General features: G+C 39.0%; 1 protein-coding gene across 5 annotated transcripts in view; it reads right to left on the bottom strand.

The window, feature by feature from the left end:
• The window catches only part of LOC130050249 (uncharacterized), a 30,188-nt gene extending 12,759 nt beyond the window's left edge, over positions 1 to 17,429 (bottom strand). For 2 of the 5 annotated variants that reach the window (XM_056149817.1, XM_056149818.1), the window contains exons 1-5: positions 17,232 to 17,403; positions 5,377 to 5,586; positions 4,020 to 4,138; positions 2,481 to 2,658; positions 116 to 244 (exon numbers count right to left, since the gene is read on the bottom strand). In XM_056149817.1, the coding sequence (XP_056005792.1) occupies positions 116 to 244; positions 2,481 to 2,658; positions 4,020 to 4,138; positions 5,377 to 5,586; positions 17,232 to 17,289 (694 nt within the window). In that variant the 5' untranslated portion in view covers positions 17,290 to 17,403. Of the gene's footprint in view, positions 1 to 115; positions 245 to 2,480; positions 2,659 to 4,019; positions 4,139 to 5,376; positions 5,587 to 17,231 lie in introns of all 5 variants that reach the window. The other 3 variants (XM_056149816.1, XM_056149815.1, XM_056149819.1) reach the window with 3 other exon arrangements.
• Positions 17,430 to 20,709: the final 3,280 nt, after the last annotated feature.

The following is a 20,709-nucleotide window of genomic DNA, read 5'->3' as shown; positions in this document are numbered from 1 at the left end:
CCGGTCACGTGATATACAATACTATTCCACAGAAATCTTATGATACTTCTTGTAAGCATTGAATACGCGAACGATGCACACATAGAGGATCTATTAGGAGTATTTCAAAGCTTACCTGGTTGTCCGTTTTCACAGGACCTGAACTTGTGGATTTCACAATCACGTGCCTTTAAAACAGCGTTTCCACTTGTCCCATCACATTGAACACTCATACAATTACCATCAACATCAGAAACGCTTGAAACTAGAGAAAGACATTGAAAATGATGTTTATACTGCATCTATAAGCGGGTAATTAAATTCATTAGAACGACAGTTGAAAATCTTGTGAGACTAGTCACTAAGTATATATAATATTAGCTGTGTTCATTTCATTTGATTTTTGCGTCTATAATCATGCATACAGCATATCCCTAGTCTATACAAAGTGGCCTGAATCCATGAAGGCGGAATACATCCGGGTCGTTACGTTATCCACATTATCTGATTCCCCTAAACGTTTTCCCCTCACACGTGGCAAGTGTTTGTTTTTGCATACTCGTTTAAGGTTTTTATTTTCGCCCACTCGTGATAAGTGTCTATTTTCCTCTATTTGCGAAGGTGGGTTTTATTTTGGTCTACTCGTGTTAGGAATTTATTTTTGTCCACTCGTGTGATGTGGTTTTTCAACCACTCGTGAGAAATGTTTATTTTCGTCTATTTTGTATTACATGTATGTATTAATTTTCGTCTATTTGTATTACATGTACGTGTTAATTCTCACCTATTTGTATTACATGTACGTGTTAATTTTCGCCTATTTGTATTACATGTACGTGTTAATTTTCGCCTATTTGTATTACATGTACGTGTTAATTTTCGCCTATTTGTATTACATGTACGTGTTCTTCTTCTTCTTGTCGTTCGCCTCTACACTTGGATTTCTGCTTCCTCTACGAATCTGGTGGTCTTCTGTAAATCCTCCACTGTTCCAAATATCTTTCCTGGATGGTTGTTGGTAATGGCCATATCCTTTGTCTCAATGCCTGATGGTTCTTGCATGTCTGTAGAATATGTGTTGTATCTTGTTCTGCCTCACCACAGGGACACATTGGGGATGGTACCACTTTCATCACTCTGTTCAGATGTTTGTTTAGTCTATTGTGTCCTGTCCTCAGTCTGAATATGACGGTTTGTTCAGGTCTCGACAGATGGTGGTAACTGTCTTGATGGTTGGATTTTCTGTACAGAGATTTTATTATGGTTTTCATCTCTGCAAGGCAGACTGGGTTTTCCTCTTGTTGTTGTCCAGCACCTTGTTTTGCGAGAATGTCAGCTTGTTCATTACCATAGACTCCACAGTGCGAAGGGATCCATTGTAGCACTGTTATGCGACTTTGAATGTTAAATAGCGCCTGTTCTAGTGATGGTAGCTTGTTGTTTGTCAATCCCTGTAATACAGACAGAGCATCTGTAAAGAAAAAAACTGGAGTTGTGATATTGACTTTGTCTGTGATGGTATGTGCAGCATGACTGATGGCTTTTTCTTCAGCTTTATAGTTGGAACAATGCAAGCCTGTTGGTATTGCTTCAGATTGTCGCTCTCCATTTGGATATTGGATGTATATACCAGCCCCTCCGTTTTTTATTGCATCTGTGGATCTCGGAGCAGCAAGGGCCCCAGAGATGCAGTGTGTAGGCCCACCGGCGTGTGGATATGCCCTAGCACTCATCAGCCTTGTCCCAGCTATGGGTCAAATAGCTCTGCTGCCTTGTGGATACCCATTTATGAGAAAGGCTAAGGGAGAGGTAACCCTAACAGAAATCCTAAGTGCTGAAGTCGGAGGTGATTGGGCCATAACTGGCGCACTTTAACAGACCACAACACCACGCATTTAAAGCCATTATGACAGGTATGTGTTAATTTTCGCCTATTTGTATTACAGGTATGTGTTAATTTTCGCCACTCGTTTGATGTTGGTCTTCGCATTCTCTTGATAGTGTTTATTTTCGCTAACTCACACATATGGGAATTTTGATGGGAATAATTGAATGAAAATTCCCATATGTATTAGGTCGTTATTTTCGCCACTCGTGTTAGGTGATTTTTCCACCCACTCGTGATGTTTATTTTCGATCACAGTTTTGTTAGTCTTTTACTTTCACCTACTCGTTTTAGGTTTTATTTTTGCCCACTCATAAGTGTTTATTTTCACCCAAAAGTGTTAGTTGTTTATATTCGTCCACTTGTGTAAGCTGTTTATTTTCATCCACTCGTGTTGCACATATAGGTGTCATTTGCACTCACTCGTGTTAACTAGTACATGTAAATTACCCCCCCCCCCCCCCCACACACACACACACCACACACACACACAAATGTATTGGATGTTTGAATCCACGAACAGACTGACTACATCCTGGTTATTATATCCCCCATTCGTGCTGGGTGTTGAATGTTTATTTTCCCATTCACATGTTGGATGTTTACTCGGCATTACCTAAATAACTTGAATCCACGTACAGGCTGGCTATCACCCGGCCGTTATTTGTGCCCCCGCACGTGTTAGGTGTTTCCGAGTTGCTACACACAGTCCAGTTCGAAACTCTGCTAGACTCAAAAGCGAACAAACTATTGTCTGCTGCAGAGGATGGGATACATATACAGGTGGAGCCTCCCTACAAAATGAAAATGATACCAACATGTTAAATATCCTACTGAAATCACTATCTGAACATCCGGGCTACTCAATCCAGGATTTATGTATATCAATGGAATCCAATCAAAAAAGATATCTGAATACTAACCTAACGCTATAGAATTTAAAGAAAAACAGTCAACAGGATATTTGAATACTAATATCATCCAATCAAAAAGATATCTGAATACTAACTTAACACTATCGAATTAAAAGGATATATAAATACTAATGTTAATAGTATTATTATATAGTACTATTGACTGGTAAACGGTTCAAATGATATCGAATACTAATAAAATCCAATCAAAAGGAAATTGCAACACTTATGGTGTCCAACGAAAGGACGGGGGTAACTTAATTTTTATGATATTCAATCAAAGGGTTATTTGAATACTAATGACAACCAGTCCCAGAGATTTATGAATACTGATGGAATACAATTAAAGTGACATCTGAATATTAATGATAATCAATTACAAGGATATCTCAACACTGATGATATACATAATAAGAGAAAATTGAATACTAATGGTATCTAATCAATAGCATTAATTTTATCCAATCAAGGTAATATCTAAATAACAATAGTATACGATGAAATGGATATCATAATTATACTGATATCTGAATGCTAGAAGACATCCAATTACAGAGATATCTGAATAACATTGGCATCCAATCAAAGCAATATCTGAATACTATAACATTGGCATTCAATCAAAGCAATATCTGAATACTATAACATTGGCATACAATCAACGCAATATCTGAATACTATAACATTGGCATCCAATCAAAGCAATATCTGAATACTATAACATTGGCATCCAATCAAAGCAATATCTGAATACTATAACATTGGCATCCAATCAAAGCAATATCTGAATACTATAATACTGACATCCAATCAAAGCAATGTCTGAATACTATAACATTGGCATCCAATCAAAAAGGTATTTGAATATTATTGGTATCGAATCAAAGGGTTATCTGGATGCTAATTACAAAGTCCAATCAAAGGGATATATAATTAGTGTAGGGTACAAACACCACAACATCTGACTCCAAAGCCGTGGGTATCCAAATATAAGTAAAATTCGGACATTGGTACACTATGTACTTGAATACAGATTATGGTGCTCATACAAATTGCTTTCGGAGTGAAAGTGGCACATGTGAATTCCTATAGTTATCCCCCGAAAGCTTGATTTTCAACGAACAGTTGATTTACAAATGAGATGTTAGAAGATATAATGACTGCATGCACATATACAAATTAAATTAGTTCAAAGAAAATTTCCTTTTTCTTCTTTGACATGAAATTTTGTAAATACATACAGTAATAGCAAATATGCTATACTGATGACAAATCTCCTGACAGCCTCCAGGAGACGGCCATTCTAACTCGTGTGTAGTGACGTCAGCAATCTGTGTTATCGTGTTGCTATAATCCCATCCTACTACAAAATGGTGCTGTATATAATAACAACACAGCTTTCATGATTGAATCGGGTATGGTTTATGGATTGATTGTATCTTGTTTTACGTCTCTCTCTCGAGAATTTTTCACTCACGTCACCACGACCGGTGAAGTGCTTCAAATTTAGGCATTTGCTCGGCGATTACAACCATTGAACAGTGAGAGGTCTTTAGCGTACCGCACCTACTGTGACACGGGACTTCCGTTTTCAAGGCCATCTCCAAGGATCCGTGACATTCACACCTGATGTTGAGCGTTTGGCGATGGAAATATCACTACCTGTTTTAATGACTTAAGTCTGTCGCGGCCGGGATTACAACCCCGGCCTTCCGCATGCGAGGCAAACGCTCTAATCCAGTAATTGATATTATAAGGTTATTGATCATATTGGTGCATAATGGCAGAGTTGAGTTTGGGAATTCACCAACTTCTGAGCGAATATTTATATCCAACGAGTGCCAATATACACCATTATAAGTTCAACAGCTCCCTTATCATATACAGTGTAATTAAACCAGATGTTATTTGTTTTATGATAATTCATGTTTATAAACTAATGCATTATTGGTTCCTGTATGATTGTGTGCAACACAACAGCTAGGTACTTTTCTACTTTTCGTCCAATCACACCGATTAATCCAGTCAAAAGTTTCAAATTGAGAATGATAATATTTGCTGGTAAATCAGGATCGGAATATTCTGAACTTTAATTGATACGAAATAGATAAGATATCGAAACAGCTACCAGAGCTTGGGCAGATTCGCCATATTTGTTTACAGCGGAAGTGTAATAACGCCAACTTGTAACCGGAACGTCTCGGTGCAGATTCTATAATTTCATGAGAGTTAGTGGTCAATAATGACCCAGGTATTCTCTAGAATTTAGAAACATTTCATTGCTGTGTGTGTATACTGACTGTGAACACTGATCAAATCATTGATATTAGTACATGTACACTCTGGCCATGAACATCGATCCAATCATTGATCCTTATAAACTGGCCATGAACAATGGCCCAATCATTGTTATTGATGTTTACTGACCATGAAAATCATTCCAATCAAAGATCCTTATAAAGTGACCGTGGACGCTTATCAAATTATAAATTTATGTAGATACAGGTAAATACTGATCACAAACACCAATCCAATCATTGACAAAGGCATATACTGACCATACCAACGTCACAATCATTGACAAAGACATATACTGACCATAAACACCGATCCAGTCTGATAAGTACTGATGCATTCCAGTCCAGTACTCATTCCCTGACGTCATTTGTCGGATGACTTCCGGATCAGATCGTGCTTCCTGTTCGCTGAGCATTGTGCCATTTCTATCACGACATGCCTGCTGTCCTCCACGCCACGACAGTGTTGTGTTAAGCAAAATGAGTGTAGTGTTAGCATCCTTACAAGTGCCTACAAAATATGTAATGATCTCGAGATCAAACTTTACTTTTTTCATTCTGGATGTATATATATACGTAACATATGCAAATAATTTTCCTGCTTTTATTAACGGGAAAGAGGAGAGAAATGGAGGGGAGAGGGTAGGGTGGCAAGAGGATAATGGCAGACTTCCTTTAGAGACATGAATAAAGTTATGATATATACTTGTATATTCTTTTCAATGACAAGCTGGATAACACAGTAGGATGACCTGTCGATTGCTGATCTGTAAAGATCGCGGTTTCGAGTCTAACAGGGTTTTATTTTATTCCGATTACTTTCTATTAAAGTGGCATTTAGTTTTCAATTTCAAAATATCATTGTATATTTGTACATATCCACCACTTTTCATCCATATGATATATCTCTTTATTGTTCCTCAATAAATGCACACATCGCTGGGAGAAATGAATAGAAATATAGCGTTTATAAGACTACCCGGTAAACATATTGATTTGTAGTTATGGAAATCTCTGTAATATCATAAGAAATCAGATTTTTTGTCGTAAAACGCATCAACTGATACGATTTTTTGAATATACTACATGCACTTCACCCAAAGCTTCAGCTAACCCTATGTACAGATAGTAGTTTTCATGGACTTTATAAGTAAAGTTAACAGGTTTCCTGTATCTCGTAAGTTTCACTTCAGTATGAGTTAGATTTCGTAATTACATGTATCAGCACAAGGTAAGATTGGAAGAATAAAGTGTATGATCTATGGGATGTCAATTATGACGAGTGTTTGATCCAGCATTATGAAAGCATATCAAACAACTGATCAATGGTAGATTAGTAAATATTGACTTCAACTAAGTTGTTTTATTTTAACTACTTCTAACGCAAAACAGGAAAAGAAAAGAACAAACGAAAAAGATTTTCTGAAAGAGTTTGAAAAGGGAAGCGTTGATCTTTCTGTAAAATTCTAAAACAGACAATCACAACTCAAGATTAAAGAAAGAGGGGGATATAAATGATTGACTAATTAGAAATTGCCACTGCACTAACATCTAGTTGTGTGAGAGGAATCATAATATCAGTGGGTTTGACTAGTGGAATGAGAAGTACAAGTAAGGGTACCAGTTAATAGGTACCAGTTACAGGAAGGTCATCAGTTCGAGTCACATCTGAGTCAAACCTGCATGTATATGTAGGATGTAGACATTGGTAGTGATTGCTCCTTCTCCAAACGCTCGGCATTTAGAAGTGAGAATCACGGGTCTTTGTATATGAATTTAAATAGGTCATAACTACAATTGTTGAAGTCCAGTTGAATGCACTGGAAAGATTGAGTAATATACAAATATTCGAAACTTTCATATGTGTAAAGATTGATTTGTGCCACACATTTCTAATGCTTCATTTATTACAACAATTAAAGGTATAAAGACATGAATTTATAATTTGTTAATAAGTGAAAAAAGGGACACAGTAACACAAGCGGGAAGAAATAGGGGTATATTTGAAGACACATAATGGTGCAATTTGCAATGGCTACAATTCGAAATATTGCTTGATTAATTCCCTTAATGATTTCTATACAGATTTAATGTGGTTGTTGCCAAAACGGAAGATAAACAATCATTTCAAGTAGACCGTGTTAAAGTTTAGGGATTGTAGCTGACTGGTTTCTAGATGAATTCAATTACGCAATAGATTTTAACAAGAAAGCAATTCTATTTGGATACTACAATTGTAGAGACATTAAAATGCTTGACAAAATCTAGTAGTTAATGTGATAAAACAATGTCTATTTCTTGCAAATATCAAAGTATAGCCAAGTTGAATGTTATCGCGGTGACAAAGTCCCGAAGACTTTGCGAATGGGAAAAGTAATGCTACTGATACATTGCAGTGTGTGTATTACATGTATATTGACTACAAGCAAACATATTGTGGTAACAAATCCTCTGCTAACCCTCCCCACTTCCCTCTATTTCCTTGTTTTAAATTCACCAAGTTTCTTTGTGTAGTTTGGAATGAAATATCGATGTGGAATGTCCTTTGTATGGTCATTAATCAACGTTTTTATGATTGTGGATAATAAGAATTAATGAAAAGTGTCTGTTTGTGATGGAATTCTTCACATCAATGCAATGCGCACATTTAAAAGTCGAAATTAGATATTATTTTTTTAAGCAAAAAAGCGATGAGAACTTATAACGGTGGCGGAAATGTAATCGTGGAATGCGCGGTGAGCAGCTACAGGTATTACACCGGTAATTGTCCAATCAAAATGAATGTAATGATAGTTCTATATATTCAAAAGAAGATTTTTTGATGCACGATTTTCCCTTCTCTTAATTTTTGTACCCTTGATTGGGAAATTTTGTGTAATTTGTAGAAGTACATGAAATCAATTATCAACAAAGGAACTATTTGGTGTAGGTAGCTGAGGCTACTTTCTGAGGTGCACTGCGGCTGTTTACACACCTGTGAAAAACGTGGATTTGAGGGTCGTCTTGTTTGCGGGTATTTTTTTTTTTTTTAGAATATGCTGTGTAGGTTGTTTTTCTGGTGTCGTCAGCCGAGACAGGAAACATAGTGTAATGAATCGGGTTTGGTTTAATGAATTGAAATCGGGCACGGGAGTCTATTTGACCTGACTACCCTTGGGTTGGACGAGTCTAAGTCGCCCGGGCAGTATAAATACGACTGAAAGCTGTGGAAACAACACTCTTGCAATTGCAGTCGAAGGCGACAGATCGAAGCAAAGTAAGTAACACAATAAAATAAAGAGCTTTAGGGTTTGGTGAATAGCTGAATAAGCTATTCACATAAGGGGCTGAATAAGTCTCAAGATATAGGTTGCGTCCGTAGGTTAGCCACTGTAACTTTGTCACTCGGCAATAAAAACTGAATAAGTTTGTACCCCGGTGACAAAGTGAACTGGAAACACCTACGGGCAAGAGACCTCTTGGTCGCGGTGGACCAGGTGACCAAACCCAAAGGCTAGGTACACTGGTAAGCCAACTGGCAGGGTTAAGGGACACGGTGGTAGGCCGATAGACATAGGTGTACAAGTGGTCAGGGCCAAGTGAACAACGTTGGTTCCCACGTGTAGAGGACCAGAGGTACAGCTATCGACAAAGTGTCAGGACCAAGTGTCGGGGTCATTTGGGCTGTACCAGTGGTACAAGTTTTTATATGTCAATAGACTTCCGGAGGGTTAATTGATTTATAGAATCACCGTAAATATATTGATTTAGTAAATAGATCTAGCCTATAGCACATAAATTCATTGATTTTGGCCATTGATTCAAACTGTGAAGTAACAGTTTCTTTTTAAATCATTTGTTGGAATATAAAATCCAGAGATCCTGAGTGTAATCAGGTACGTGCCTGCAGAAAATATACCGCTCGGCTGGGGTGCACGTTACATAATTTTGGTGGCAGCGGTGGGATCTCTGGTATTTAGAGAAAAGTTATTATTAAAGAAAGAAAACTTTTTGTGTTTGTTTTGAATTATGGCTAATAGGGACGTAGATCGAGAAATCACTGTCCTTCAGGACGAAATAAAGAAATTAGAAAGTAGTATTAGACAAACAGAAAGTATGATTCATTCGACTCCGCGTCCCCAAGCACAAAGTTTGCCTGACTCAGGGATAGTTACAGGACAGAGACCAAGTACGTGGACTTCTGATTCCCCGGTGGCAAATTATTTAAGAGTTAATGAGCCACAAAGTAGTGTTCAATTTAGATTAGACCCGGAGAGACACAGACGAACCGGACCGCAATTTGGTGACATGCTTGGATTGAGTAATATCGGACCAAGTTCAGCCAATGGGCAATATATAACCGAAAGACGTCCAAGGCGTATTATTGATAATGGAAGAGGACATAGTGAGTCAAGGGGATATAAGAGCAGACGTGAAGTGAAACCTGCTACCTATGACGGATCTGGTCCCTGGATTGACTATTATACGCATTTTAGGACCGTATCTAAATTGAACGAGTGGACAGAAGATGAAAATGGGCTATTCCTTGCAGCTTCACTACGGGGTCAAGCACAGAGTGTTCTCGGTGATTTGCCTGGTGACAGTAATGATTATCGGTATTTAGTACAGGCACTTGAGGAACGTTTTGCCCCGCCGAATCAAACTGAATTGTATAGAGTGCAATTACGAGATCGTAGAAAACGGGCGACAGAAACGATACCTGAGCTTGGACAATCTGTTAGAAGATTGACGAATTTAGCTTATCCTAGGGCTCCAACGGAGGTAAAAGAAACTCTGGCCATGGAACAGTTTCTTGATGCATTGCCAGATTCAGATATGCGAATAAGGATAAAACAGGCGCGTCCTCAGAATCTAAATGATGCCACTAGGCATGCAGTAGAACTTGAAGCATATTTGAAGGCAGAAAATAAACACAGTACCATGGGTCATCAACGCCAAGTCATTGAACAAGAGGGCCAGGGCCACAGCACTATAGACAAGGACCTTAGGAATTGGATGAAAAAAATGGAAAAGAATATTGGGACATTGAGTAAGGAAATTGAATTCTTAAGCAAAAGTTCTATTCCTAAGTCCGAATTCCGAGAGAAGGTCAACGAAACACCATTCAAAAGACGAAGAAAATTAGAGGAAATCGAGTGCTATGCTTGTCATAAGAAGGGTCATTATCAGAAAAACTGCCCAGAAAATACCAAGAGCATCGGGGAAACTCATGGGTCAACAAAAAGAGAGAATTCATCAAATTTTCAAAAAGCTAAAAGTAACCAAATGACAGGTAGATTAGGATCCTGCACAGGTGAATCAGGAATGTTTGTGAATGTTGCGATAAATGACATTCAGACAAAGTTCTTGATAGACACAGGGGCAACAGTATCCATGCTGTCCAAACAACTTTACGACAAAATTAAAGATCACAGCTGCTATGAAATTAAAGAGACTAAGATGAAAGTGTTCACTGCAGATGGAACTCAAATGGAACTTCAAGGGAAATTAGACCTTCAGATAGAATTGGGTACAAAACGAATTGAACTTACGGCTCTGATTTCCGACATCCAGCCAGATGGAATTCTGGGCTTAGATATCATTCGAAGTCATGAGATGATGATAAGTGCTAAACACCAAACTTTGACTTTTGACGATGTAGAAATTCCTATACTTTTTGAAGGAACACTTGGGTGTTTCAGGATAGTGGCACAGGAAACTTTTAGCATTCCACCCCGAAGTGAACGGGTAGTGCCAGGGAAGTTGTGCACGCAAGAAGGAAGGGACGTTCCAAAGGAAGGAATTGTAGAACCGGGTATTACAACTAGAGATCAAAGTCGCCCATTGACGGCCCGAACACTTGTACATCCATACCAGTCCAGCATAGTTCCAGTGAGACTCCTAAATATCACCCCCGAGCCAAAGGTTGTTTACAAAAATACTGAAATTGGACAGTATCAAGAAACCAATGTGGTGGATTGCCCTATGAACCAAAGTACTAGTGTAGACTGGAAAGAGAGGCAAGATTTGCAGGATTTAGAAGAAGAGTCGGCAAAGAATCTAAACAAAGATCAGACAGAGTTAGTCAGAAAGTTTATTCAAAAATATCAATATGTGTTTGCCAAGAGTAACAAAGAGTTGGGGAAAACAACTCTTGTGAAGCATAAAATTGACACTGGGAATTCAAGACCCGTAAAACAGTCAGTTCGTAGAGCGCCTGCACATTTGTCTGAGGAGATTGATCGAAATATCACAGAGATGTTAGAACACAACATTATAGAACCATCTGTAAGTGCGTGGGCTTCGCCAATTATTTTGGTTAAGAAGAAAGACAACACGTATCGCTTTTGTGTGGACTACAGGCGTCTTAATGCATGTACAGTAAAAGATGCTTATCCCCTGCCAAAAATTGATGAATCTTTGGATCAACTGTCCGGGTATAACTGGTTTTCAACCCTGGATATGTTTTCGGGATATTGGCAGGTGGAACTGGATCCAGAGGATAAACATAAAACAGCGTTTACTACCCGACGAGGATTGTTTCAATTTAAAGTGATGCCATTTGGACTCTGCTGTGCACCAGCAACGTTTGAGAGGTTGATGGAATCAGTTCTAGCAGGTTTAAATTGGGATATTTGTCTTGTGTACCTCGACGATATCATTATCATGGGAAAATCGTTCGAAGACATGTTGCATAATCTTACGAAAGTTTTTGATAGATTTCAGCATGCTGGATTGCGCCTGAAGGCCAAGAAGTGCCACTTGTTTCAAAGGACTGTAACATTTTTGGGACATGTAATCTCGGAAGAGGGTATTAGTACAGACCCAGAAAAGGTGAAAAGCATTAGAGATTGGCCAGTACCGAATAATGCCCACGAGGTACGCTCCTTCCTGGGACTTTGCGGTTATTATCGTAAATTTATAGAAAATTTCGCCAAGACTGCCAAGTGTCTACATCGACTTACAGAGAAGGGCCGAAACTTTGTATGGAATACTGAATGTCACGATGCGTTTCAAAAATTGAAAGAAAAGTTAACATCAGCACCCGTGTTAGGTCATCCTGATTTTGCTAAAAAATTTATATTAGACACCGATGCCAGCCAGGATGCTATAGGTGCTATTCTATCCCAAGTACAAGATGGCCATGAAAAAGTAATAGCGTATGCCAGCAGAACTATGTCAAAATGCGAACGGAATTATTGTGTGACCAGAAAAGAGTTGCTTGCAGTCGTTCACTTTGTGAAAATATTTAGACATTTTTTGGAGGGACGAAAATTTCGTGTAAGAACTGACCACAGTTCTTTGAAATGGCTATTACGATTTAAACATCCCGAGGGACAGTTGGCCAGATGGATAGAGATTCTCAACACATATGATATGCAGATAGAACACCGTCCCGGTATTCAACATAAAAATGCAGACGCTCTCAGCCGAATACCCTGTAGACAGTGCGGTTTTTCTTCAAACTGGGAGGACCAAGAACAGAGAGACGTGAATATGTTGACAAATGAACAATTACCTGATCTGTCATCTTTAAAGAAACTCCAGGAAAAGGATACAGACATAGCATTTGTAATTAAACACCTTAAAGATGGATCAAAACCGAAAGCAGACAATATGGCGGGGAAAAGTACTTTCCTAAGAAATCTTGTTGGTCAGTGGGACAGGTTGGTTCTCAGAGATGATATGGTTTTCAGGGAGTGGGACTCTGGTAGAGATGGTCCTATATATCAGGCATTAGTTCCACTAAGTGAGAGACGAAATGTCTTGTACTTTTGTCATGATTTTAAGGGTGCAGGTCACTTAGGGTATAAAAAGACTTTGGAAAAAGTCAAAAGTAAATACTTTTGGCCAGGTTGTCGAAAAGATGTTAGAGGGTACGTGATGGGCTGTAATCAGTGCTCGAAAAGGAAAAACCCAAACAAAAGTAAACGGGCACCCATGGGAATTGTCGAAACAGGAGTACCCATGGAACGCATTGCTACTGACATCTTAGGGGAGCTACCCAGAACAAATGCAGGTAATCGTTACATCTTGGTGGTAAGCGACTATTTTACGAAATGGACCGAAAGTTTTGCCATGCCGAATATGGAAGCCCAAACAGTTGCAAAAATATTAGTAGAGGAAGTAATTGCAAGATTTGGGGTACCCAACCAAATTCATTCGGATCAGGGACGGCAGTATGAGAGCCAGCTGTTTCAGGAGCTTTGTCAGTTATTGCGGATCCAGAAGACCCGAACCACTCCATATCATCCTCAAAGTGATGGTATGGTAGAAAGGTTCAATAAAACACTAGCCACAATGCTAAGTACTTACGTGAACGAGTTTCATAGTGACTGGGACGAATACCTTCCTTATGTGATGCAAGCTTATCGTTCTGCAGTTCATGAAACTACCGGGTACACACCAAACTTCCTGATGTTAGGCAGAGAAGTTTCAACGCCTCTTGATTTGATGTATGAATTACCGTATCAGGCAAAAGTTGTACCTAGGAATGAGTGGGTTTGGATTTTGCAAGAGAAAATGGAAGAGGCGCATAAGATTGTTAGAAACAGTGTCAAACAAGCCATGGGTCGACAAAAGATATATCACGATAGAAAACTTGCTTTTGAGAAATTCAAAGCAGGTGATCAAGTTTTTGTGTATTTCCCTGTGCGAAAACCTGGTAGATCATCTAAGCTGACTTCATTTTGGCATGGGCCATTTCAAATACTAAACAAATGCTCTGATTTGACCTACCGTGTCAACTGTGGGTCAAGGGGTAAAGAGCAGGTGGTTCATGTTGATAGATTAAGGAAGAAACATCCTCAGATCTTATCTGGAGAAGTGTCCAATGACCTTCTAGATAATGATAAGATTGTGGAAGATTTACTTCCAGAGGTACAAGTAGAAAGGGGCATTCAGGATGAAGGGTTAGAGCTAGAGCATAGAGAAAACGAAAACATGGCCGCAAAAAGATCAAGACGTCCACCGAAATGGATGTCAGATTACACGATATAATTACTGTCCTCTTGTTGTTTTGTTTTGGTATCCAATATAACTTTGTAAATCAAAATTTAAAACTACAATTATATTTTGTGTGATTTTTGTAGATATGCCAAAAACCAAGACTACAGTGAGGAAAGGTCGAAAGTGTCCATTGTGTCCTTTGAGGTTTTATACGGATGAAGAAATGGCCAAACACATAACAAGTTGCAGCAAGGCATTGATTTACTGTGACCACTGTGACTTCAGTTCCCTGACATCGAGAAATATCAAGAGACACATGAAAAGGAAACATGATCTCGTTGATGATAGAGAACAGATGGACGGTGGTATTGACAGTGAAGACCTAGGCAATGTGGATTCAGATGAAGAATCTTGGTTAGGTCAGGATCCTGGGAGCTTGGTGGAGGTACTTCCTGTAGTGGCAGATGAACACGAGAAGGAAGATGTTGACCATGAACCAGGACCGTCCATCAAACGATCACTTAGAGAAGAGGCTAGTAAAATAGTAGAGATTGGCAGGGTGGTGAGGAAGCCTACTCGACCAATGCCGATACACACGCCCCACAGGGAATTGGTGACAGCAACAGTGCCAGATAAGAGCATATCCGATGACCTCTTGCCGGACATGGGTGATAGTAAGCTGGAGAAATACAAGGACGCTCAGTGCCAGACAGATCCTCTGTATTATACTGAAAGCACAGTGATTACCACCAGATGGGTAGAGGATGGCAAGACAATGAAGAAGGTGGAGAAGAAAAAGTTAATTTGATTATTATGAGAACAATGTTAAATGATCAACGATTACTTAGATAAAGTAGTCTAGTTTCTATGCATCATGTTTAAATGATTCGCTTTGTTATTTACATGATACCCTGTACTTGTAAGTAGAAGATAAAAGAAAAAGAAAAAAAAAATGTTTATTTTTGTTGGTCACATTTCATATGGGACGTATGAACCTGGAAAGGTGGGTAGTGTAATGAATCGGGTTTGGTTTAATGAATTGAAATCGGGCACGGGAGTCTATTTGACCTGACTACCCTTGGGTTGGACGAGTCTAAGTCGCCCGGGCAGTATAAATACGACTGAAAGCTGTGGAAACAACACTCTTGCAATTGCAGTCGAAGGCGACAGATCGAAGCAAAGTAAGTAACACAATAAAATAAAGAGCTTTAGGGTTTGGTGAATAGCTGAATAAGCTATTCACATAAGGGGCTGAATAAGTCTCAAGATATAGGTTGCGTCCGTAGGTTAGCCACTGTAACTTTGTCACTCGGCAATAAAAACTGAATAAGTTTGTACCCCGGTGACAAAGTGAACTGGAAACACCTACGGGCAAGAGACCTCTTGGTCGCGGTGGACCAGGTGACCAAACCCAAAGGCTAGGTGCACTGGTAAGCCAACTGGCAGGGTTAAGGGACACGGTGGTAGGCCGATAGACATAGGTGTACAAGTGGTCAGGGCCAAGTGAACAACGTTGGTTCCCACGTGTAGAGGACCAGAGGTACAGCTATCGACAAAGTGTCAGGACCAAGTGTCGGGGTCATTTGGGCTGTACCAGTGGTACAAGTTTTTATATGTCAATAGACTTCCGGAGGGTTAATTGATTTATAGAATCACCGTAAATATATTGATTTAGTAAATAGATCTAGCCTATAGCACATAAATTCATTGATTTTGGCCATTGATTCAAACTGTGAAGTAACAGTTTCTTTTTAAATCATTTGTTGGAATATAAAATCCAGAGATCCTGAGTGTAATCAGGTACGTGCCTGCAGAAAATATACCGCTCGGCTGGGGTGCACGTTACAATAGAACATTTTCGGCCACGTGGTCTGGCAGTAATTCAGCAAACTGATTTTTAATGATTTTTCGCTATGGCAATATTGCCGGTGTGAAACCTACTGCCCCACGACAGTACTCTACGTATTCATTATTCAGCCAATGAAAACGATTGATGTACAGCAGTAATCTGGGTATGTCTTATTCAGCCAATGAAAACGATTGATGTAACCAATCCGACCGTTCTCCAGTTCACCGCGTTTATAAATACATGTAGTTTCTGTTAGCGACATTTTCTGTCTCGAATGTTTTAGATACTATGTAGATTACAGCTCTGATTTATTCCATTGTTTACAACTGTTACGTTTCTTGCAACTGTTTGAGAAAATCAGAGTTTAAAAAACGTACAACATACTTTTATTGATAAATAAGGTTTCACAATAGGTGAAATTGTGATTTAAAACATCTCTAAACTATTAATAGTTAATGGGCTATCTTTATCGATACATATAACAACCCCCACTCCCGCCTATAATTAATGATAAAGCTCACTTGGTTTAGAGGTCGTTAATTACAAGAATGCCATTCTTTTTATATCATACTGGATATGGGGCTCACGGCGGGTGTGACCGGTCAACAGGGGATGCTTACTCCTCCTAGGCACCTGATCCCACCTCTGGTGTGTCCAGGGGTCCGTGTTTGCCCAACTATCTATTTTGTATTGCTTGTAGGAGTTATGAGATTGATCACTGTTCGTTATCTTTACCTTGCATACACCTCCAAAGGTGATAAGTTTAATATCACTTATATTACATGTAAATTGTTAGCTATTTTCTACTTCCCATAATATGTAGATTACCATTAATTAACCTAGTTTCTAAAGTGCAAAACTTTGTGTGTCATGTATATATTATGTACCGTGTCATGTTTCAGATTAACAAATAGGAACCAAAATTTAAACTATTACCAATCTATCACGATTTCAGTCATTTCATTCTGGCTGCGACTCGGGCCAAAGTTGTTTAATTAAGAATTGCCTTTATCATCTTTTCAATAAAATTTCAAACAAAAAATCTTCACATGGGTAAAGAATTGCTCTATCATCTGTGTTCAGGGTACATTATTTCTTAACATTCTCCTCTCTGAAATCCATAGAAGATTTATATCAACTCAGTACATCTCTCATTCTCTTATTTAGTATAAAGCTCACGCAAATGATACGTATGTATTTGATAAATTTGATGTACATATCTTTCAATGTGACCATATAGTATTACATCACAAAAATCCTCTTTGAATTCTTTACATACATGCACTGAAATCTGCCATAAAGTTCAGTCTGGAAAACGAGAGAGAGAGAGAGAGAGAGAGAGAGAGAGAGAGAGAGAGATGTGTGTGTGTGTGTGTTACCTAAGTTGCAGTTACATGTACACCAGATTATCCACGAAACAATTATTTTCATGACCATCACGGACGATGTCCACACTACACACTTGCCAAGGAAGATGAGTACAGGCGACTGTGAACGGAAGGCGTCAATTATATATGTCTATAGTTAGCAAGATCGTGTTCTTTTGTCGGAATCGGACAACCATGAAGTGGTGGTGAGGGTGAAACCAAAGTGCGCTCATCAGTAAATTTTGATTAAGATTATCAATTGTATGTGAACCGTCCTGTACATTAAGTCTTGTCCTTTTAATCGTGATTCAATTATTTTTTTTACCAGCCGGTACCTCGACCCATTTCACTACTTGGTCATCTGCTTACAAAACGAGGAAGTAGAAATTGACCTCTGATAGTATTTGAACATATTTTAATGTATACATTGTATGTGTTGATTATACGAAAGGGTCGGAAACAGGTTCTCACAGCTTACGAGTTCCTTTCCTGATGTTGGTATCTAGTAACTACACAATAGATGGTGTATATAGAAAGCGATCCCTCACTTTTAAAAATAATTTGCAAACCATTGCAAATGATTACCACTTGTACATGTACCATATGGTATTTTTAGTACTTCTTAACATTCGATGACTTATATCATCTGCGCCAATAGACTTATTATCGGACAATACTGAATAAAAATGTCGAGAATCTCTTGTTCTCGTATATAAATGTTAGATGGTTTCTTTACACAGATGATATAAATCGGGTAGTGTGTAATTTGTAGTATCTATATCAGAAATTGTTAAGATATAGTTATTGGAATGGCAATTAGATTTTGGAACGCAGTTCACAGCTCACTTTTCGCAATTAAGTAGTGAAGTGCGCTCAAGAACGCTGTTCACATCTTAAAATTCTATATGCATAACAAAGACAACTAGACTGGATTTCTAAGGTGAACAATACCCAACGCTGTCAGAAAATGCTTATGTGGTTATAGAGATACGCCCGTCCAATTTTTATTTATAATGCATAACACATAGTGAATGCAAAATGGGTTCAGAAACATCAAAGATCCCTACCCTGGGACCTGAAATTTTGAAGGTAAGGTATTAGTGGTCAACTCCTCCCACTGTGAAGAAATGGTGATGGTACTCTCTCTCTCTCTCTCTCTCTCTCTCTCTCTCTCTCTCTCTGTCTCTCTCTCTCCTTTACGGAGATCCACGGATCCACTTCTCCAAAATGTATTCATAATGCATTACATTTAGTGAATAAACATCGGGTTCGGGGTAATCGAAAATAGTACTCAACTCCCATTATTGTGAAAACATAGTGATGCTACTCCACCTAGTGGGAAAAGAGTACCAATTCATTTCCCATAGACTTCAGTGCTAACCTTTGGCCCTCTCACTAATTAAATATATTAATTCTAAACAAATGACCGCAAACATTTCAAAGTTTATTCCAAGTGTTGATAAAAAACGACAAAAATTATATAGGGTCCCGTGCCTTTTATAGGCCATATTTGTACTTTTTTACAACACATAGCAATATGCAGTCAATTACACCCTTCATTTTAAGCACACCCCTACCATGGTAATTTCCTCAGTCATTTCTCGATTTTGTACGATAATTTTTGATCCTGACAATTAATATGAACCTCTATAATATTTCTTTCAATTCCAAATAATCTCACTCTCGATATTAGCCAATCACGCAACATCTAGACATTTATACCTCCGCTCAATCTTGGGTAAACTGCGTCCGGGTTACGCGTGTAGGGGTTTGGTACTCTCATTCCTAGTGATGAGAGACCTAAAGACCCCTACCCCAGGGCCTGAAATTTTCAGGGTAAGGTATTATTAGTGGCCAACGCTTACTATTGTGAAAAAATAGTAATGGTACTATTTTCAGTTACGGAGATGGACTGCTGACCAGGAGAAAACCTTTCACACCTTGAAGGAGAAATAAACCTCGCCCCCCATCTTAAGTTACCCTGATTTCCCTGATTTCTCAGTCTTTCGAGCTACATACAAATGCGTGTGAAACATATCTAGGAGCAGTTCCCTACCAGAATCAGGATAAAAACAGGGTCATATAGTAGCTTATGCTAGCAGATGATTTTCAAGATCTGAAAAGAAATACCCCACTCACAAACTTGAGTTTTTAGCTCTTAAGTGGGCCGTAACAGAAGTTTTCATATTATCTAATGGGTCAGACATTTTCCGTTTACACTGATAATAATCCGTTGACATAGATTCTTACTTATGTTGGATGCTACAGGTCACCGTTGGATTGCTGCATTGTCTGCCTACCAGTCTACGATCACATATAAACCAGGTAAGACGAATGCTGATACGGATATCTTATCTAGGCTACCGGAGACTTTAAAAGTCGACATGGTTAAATCCATATGTGACTTAGACCAAGGGCATCCCCTGATTGAGACATTTCCAGTACAGTCACTCCAACAGATCCAGACAGAGTATGATCCATTCTCAAGAGCTGGGCATCAGGATCCACTAATTTCTAGGTGGTTCAACCATGCATGTTCAGATTGGGATTAGACCAAAGATGGACTCGTTGAGCTCTGATTTTGAAAAATCTTTATACAAGACTTTCAAAAAGTTGGGAATAGCTGACGACTTGTTCATCTGTTGCTTTAAACGATGGTTTTAAGAAACAGCAGATCATCATCACTGTAGATGTTGTACCATTAGTAAGGGACTCAATCCACAACAAGATGGGACATCCAGGTAGAGACCGGACTACTTCACTTGTCACTGAACGTCTTTTCTGACCAAGGATGAGGAATGACATCCAGAGATGGATAGAGGAGTGCGACCGATGTATGAAGTTCAAGGCTCCCACGAACAAGAGAGCTGAACTAGTAAACAACCAAACGGCATTCCCCTTGATTAAGCTTTAAGCATCCCCCGTCGACCGGTCACACCCGCCGTTAGCCCTAAATCTTGATCAGGTAAACGGAGTTATCCGTAGTCAAAATCAGTGTGCCACGAACCGTCTAACAATTTGTATGGTTGATTGATTGTTTAGCTGTTTTCCGCCACACTCAACAATTTTTAAGTTTTCTGGTGGCGCCCAGTTTTTATTGGGAGAAGAGAGAATCCAGATACAATGTACCTGGGAAGAGACCACCGACCTTCCAAAAGCAAACTGGGAAACTTTCTTACTTACCAGCGCGAGCAGGATTCGAACCCGCATCAACCAGAGGGGAGAGACCCTGTGATTTTGAGCGTGATGCTCGGCCACGGCGGCCCTAACAATCGGTATGAAACACGTCAAACAGCATTTGATCCAATGATAGGTTGTATTGGCAAACTAGATCGTTATAACGACCATAGAATTTGCAAAATGCTGACTTTAAACGAGACTGTTAAAACCCCTGTACCATCAATTTGTTTGTCAGTAGATTGCCTCGATTTAAAAACTGACCATACGCAGAACAAGCTCTTGCGTATCGAATCAGTTGAGAGATATAAAC

Source organism: Ostrea edulis, chromosome 9 (genome assembly GCF_947568905.1).
Source record: "Ostrea edulis chromosome 9, xbOstEdul1.1, whole genome shotgun sequence".
Taxonomy (NCBI): Eukaryota; Metazoa; Mollusca; class Bivalvia; order Ostreida; family Ostreidae; genus Ostrea; species Ostrea edulis.
Note: the sequence above shows the minus strand (reverse complement) of the source record. Positions and strands in the feature narration are given on the sequence as shown.